This window comes from Silurus aristotelis, assembly GCF_946808225.1.
Source record: "Silurus aristotelis genome assembly, chromosome: 28".
Lineage (NCBI taxonomy): Eukaryota > Metazoa > Chordata > Actinopteri > Siluriformes > Siluridae > Silurus > Silurus aristotelis.
In genome coordinates, this window is record NC_139601.1 from 7,908,961 (window position 1) to 7,913,126 (window position 4,166).

The 4,166-nt window shown below is 36.7% G+C and overlaps 1 protein-coding gene and 1 long non-coding RNA gene across 2 annotated transcripts; one reads left to right on the plus strand and one right to left on the minus strand.

Annotated features, from left to right (window-relative positions):
- Positions 1-330: 330 nt before the first annotated feature.
- On the plus strand, positions 331-1,324 carry LOC310721706. Its single transcript, XR_014532171.1, has 2 exons — positions 331-596; positions 790-1,324. It is a non-coding gene; the product is annotated as an uncharacterized lncRNA (long non-coding RNA).
- A 941-nt stretch (positions 1,325-2,265) lies between these two features.
- On the minus strand, positions 2,266-3,490 carry sox12 (SRY-box transcription factor 12). Its single transcript, XM_083533617.1, has one exon. It carries the CDS (start codon positions 3,370-3,372, stop codon positions 2,323-2,325), a length of 1,050 nt encoding a protein of 349 aa, XP_083389743.1. The 5' UTR covers positions 3,373-3,490; the 3' UTR covers positions 2,266-2,322.
- Between the last annotated feature and the right edge of the window lie 676 nt (positions 3,491-4,166).

A 4,166-nucleotide genomic window follows, 5' to 3' on the forward strand; every position in this document is an offset into this window, starting at 1 on the left:
TATTTACAAATGTGTTTTTCTCTGCATACATTTTTAATCAAATATAAATTCAAATGTATCTATGATTGTGAATATCCTTTAGCATATTAGTAATGGAACAGTGTATATAATAATTACTAAGAAGAACAGGACAGTTCTAGAGTGAGTTGATATAAACAGTCCTGAGTATATTTTTGAATGCTGGTGTTTGATTTGTTGTATTTTTTCAGTATCTACAGTGTATATTAAATATGCATGCATGTATGTTTGATTGGTATACATATTTTTGGAAATATGTTTATCCCTGCTCATACCATGAATGTGCAGTTTTTAGCATATTTTTTTTACTCATTCACTAATTTTGCATCACCATTGCATTTGCATTTATGCTTGATCCACCAATCCATCACAATTAATCATGGATACAGTAATTTACAAAATTTAGATGATCACATTATTTCTAACATTTTGATCATATCAAAGATGCTATAACTAAATCTTTACTTACTCTACATTGATCACAGGCAGATTGTTCTGTCTTATTCTATTATATGTAGTGGACAAAATATAGCTACATATGTAAGGATACTTAGAAAGCATTTAGTCATGCATTTGCTGTTGAAGCCTCTCTTATTTCACATTTCGTCTAATCATGTTCCACTCACAGTTCACAACTGTTGATACTGGAATTATATAACATTACCAAATGTAATGTTATATCATTTCAGAATTATATATATATATATATATATATATATATATATATATATATATATATATATATATATATATATATATATATATATAAAGCAATACAGGTTATATATCATATAACCTTTGATCAATGACCATCTGTGAAAAATTTACCTGTAAAACTTATGAAAATGTAGCGGTTATACATTTCAGTTTATACAGGCAAGGCTGTTTCTAGTAAAATAAAAAAAACATGACTAGTGGACCTGCAGGTTGTTATTATGGAGGTTGCAAACTGATATTATGTAGCCTGAGCAAACGAGAATTATCTAACAAGAACTAATTTTATTGAGTCACCCCTGTTAATTGCTGCTGCATCTATGCAGCGGTGGCAGGCACTGACAGATCTTATCCATGTAAGATCAAACCTGTTTGCTGTATCTATGCAACAGCTAATGGGATAGGTAATTTTGAGAGTAAAATAGAACCATGCTTAAATTAATAAGGGCATGAGTGTTATTTGAGAATCTCATTTAAAAAAACAGCAAGAAACCAGTGCAGTCAGTCACCCCAGTTGGCTCCTTTGAAAGAGAGTAGCAGACAAAAGAAAAAACTTTCACACACCGTCTTTTACACACACATACACAAGGATCATAGATTAATTACCTAAAGGATGCACTAGGACCTAGACAAATGATCCCTGAGAGAGTCAATGGGGCCAGTTGGCAGACACAATTTTATAAATCCTGATCAAGGCAGCTGTATCCTCACTGCAGACATCACATGCATTTACAGACTCAGGCTTGGTCCCCTCCCCACCATCATAACAAACACACACCCTTTCCCTTTTTGACCTTCTGCACAATAACTGCTGCCTGCATGGCCAGATGCACAGCTCTAAGAAAGAAAGACCCAGCCCCCTTGCCCGATCCCTAAACTCCTCTAAGTACCTTTCATGACTAGGCACACAATGACACACATAGACAGTGTAGAGAGGAGTATTTGAATTAGCATTGCAAAAGTCCTGCAGCATTAGTGAGGCTCTGAAAGTCTTGCTGCTTAATTAATTCAAAGAAAATCAATGTTCTGACAGCCACCTCTATTTTTATGCAGTGATTTTTGCAAGTCACTGTTTGTTGGTGTAAGCTCAACAGATTTGCTTCATACCAAATGATTTTTACTTAACATAGTTTCCTATCCATGCACTTATGATAATTTTATTTAATTTAGAGTGCTATGTGTTTATAAATACCTATTTTAAAAGCTTGCACTGGTTGTGAAGTCATGCACCCCAGTGACATTAAAATGTGTACGTGTGTACAGATCCCTGGAATATTTCAGACTTGGTATTAGCACTTTTTGTACCCTGTTGCAAAGAATTACACCTTTGCTGCTTTTGACCTTTTTTTAACCTGCTGTGATGCTATCTGTGATGAATATCTGTCTTTTCTTTCAAACTGAGCCTAAAGTGCCTGAATACTTAAGAGCTCATTGTTGTTGTTTTTCCTTAGCCATTAAGATATGTCATGTTTGGAAAAAAAAATTAAAAGCACTTACGGAATCAATAAAGAAACAAATTAATGGAAAAACTGATTTAACCAGACATTTTTACCACTGGCAAATATGTCTGTGAACAACTGGGTTTTAAACTCAATAGGTAAACACCAGGTCAGATATACTTGGTACTAGTAAGTCCCCAGAAATCATTTCATTCACCTCTGGAGTGCAGTAGTCTGGGAAGTCGAAGTGAGACCCTGAGTTAGCTTGAAATGCTTCAAAGTCCTTATCCAGAGTGGAACTGTCCATAGGCATGTTTTCAAAGCTGGTATTAGATATGATATGCAGGATTTCCTCTTCCAGTTCCTCATCTGATGAAACAGGTGACACAAAGGAGGAAGAGCTGGTGGAGGTTGGTGTGGATGACCTTGCCGAGTTGGATTCTTGCAAATCAGACACCACAACTTTCCTGAGTACCTGAGATCCAGTTTCAGAGGAGAAACTTTCGTGGCTGCTGGGCACTTTGACTCTGACCTGAGATAGTCTAGGTTGCTGGTTCTTGGGTGGAATGGCAGGCTGCAGGTGTAAAACAAGAGTTGTCTGGGCCTGATCATCTTGCACAGTTACTGGACTTGCGATGTTTATACCTACTGTATCATCACTTATGCACTTATTATAACTTTTAAATGTATTGCCAATGCGCTTTAGGTTTTGTTTTGTGAGATTTGGTTTAACTTTAAACCCTTTACTGGTTAAGCTGGCTGATTGGGCTAAATTAAACTTGCTGGCTTTCAGCTTGAGTTTTTCTTTTGCAGTCACTGAGAACTTACTTTTTTTCCTGGGACGATACTTATAGTCAGGGTAGTCAGCCATATGTTTTAGGCGTAGCCTCTCTGCTTCCTTGATGAAGGGTATCTTCTCATAATCTGGAAGAAGTTTCCAGCATTTTCCAAGGCGCTTAGAGATCTCCGCATTGTGCATGTCAGGCCATTGCTCCATAATCTTCCGTCTCTCAATTTGAGACCAGACCATAAATGCATTCATGGGTCTCTTGATGTGCCCAGTAGTAGTTTTGCACCAATTGGAGTCTTTGTCGGATGGGTTGTGCCTAAAACCATCATCAACATCTTCTGATCCCATTCCCTCAAACATATCTTGGGTTAAATCTCTGTCCATGGCTATAGAGTCTTTTTGTTGAACCATGATGCACAAGAATGCTCTAGTAAAAAGTATCTTCAAAGGGATCCATGACTAGACAATCTTAGATACATTGATGCTTATTACCATTTTAGTCCTAAAACAACAGAGAGCCAGTTTAAAGGTTTTAATTATTTTTCAAAACAATTCCTTTTGTTATGTCAAATGGTATTTTTTATTTATTTATTAGAAACAAATTATTTTTAAACAACAAAGCATTTATCTTAAATTTAAACAAGTACAACATTCTTGCATGATCTAATAAATACAAGTTGCTTTTTTATAAATATTAAGATTGATTTACATAAAAATATGGCAATTAAATATATACTATATTTATATAAGTATACTTACATTAAATGAGTGAGAACAGTGTGCTTCTTCTTCTACTGCAGTACACAGTTCAACTAACTACTGGTGCTTTCCTCAGGCAGATATAAACGGCACCATAGCAGCTGTGGCAGACAACAGTGAAAAATGACTATGCTAACCAGTGTGCAATTCCATCAAGCCTGGCCCATGCAAAGTACATTCGTATCCTCACTGTAACTCTCCCTCTCTCCCACTCTCTCAGTCCCTGTCTGCTGTCTGCTCTCCCTATTCCTTCACTGTAGGGACAGCCCCGATCTGCTGTTCTTTAAGCGCAAACTGTAAACTCACAGGCCCCTCCCATCCCACCCACCACTCTGTATCTGTGTGTGTGACAGGGAGAGAGAGACAGGAAGGGGTGAATGCGTTCATGCAGTAAGGCAGAAAGCAAAAGCATACTGGAGTGAGATAAAGGTGAACTGATTTTGGTG

Bases quoted from the DNA above. Each gene is read 5' to 3' on its own strand.
- sox12 (XM_083533617.1), bottom strand. From the start codon at position 3,372: ATGGTTCAACAAAAAGACTCTATAGCCATGGACAGAGATTTAACCCAA.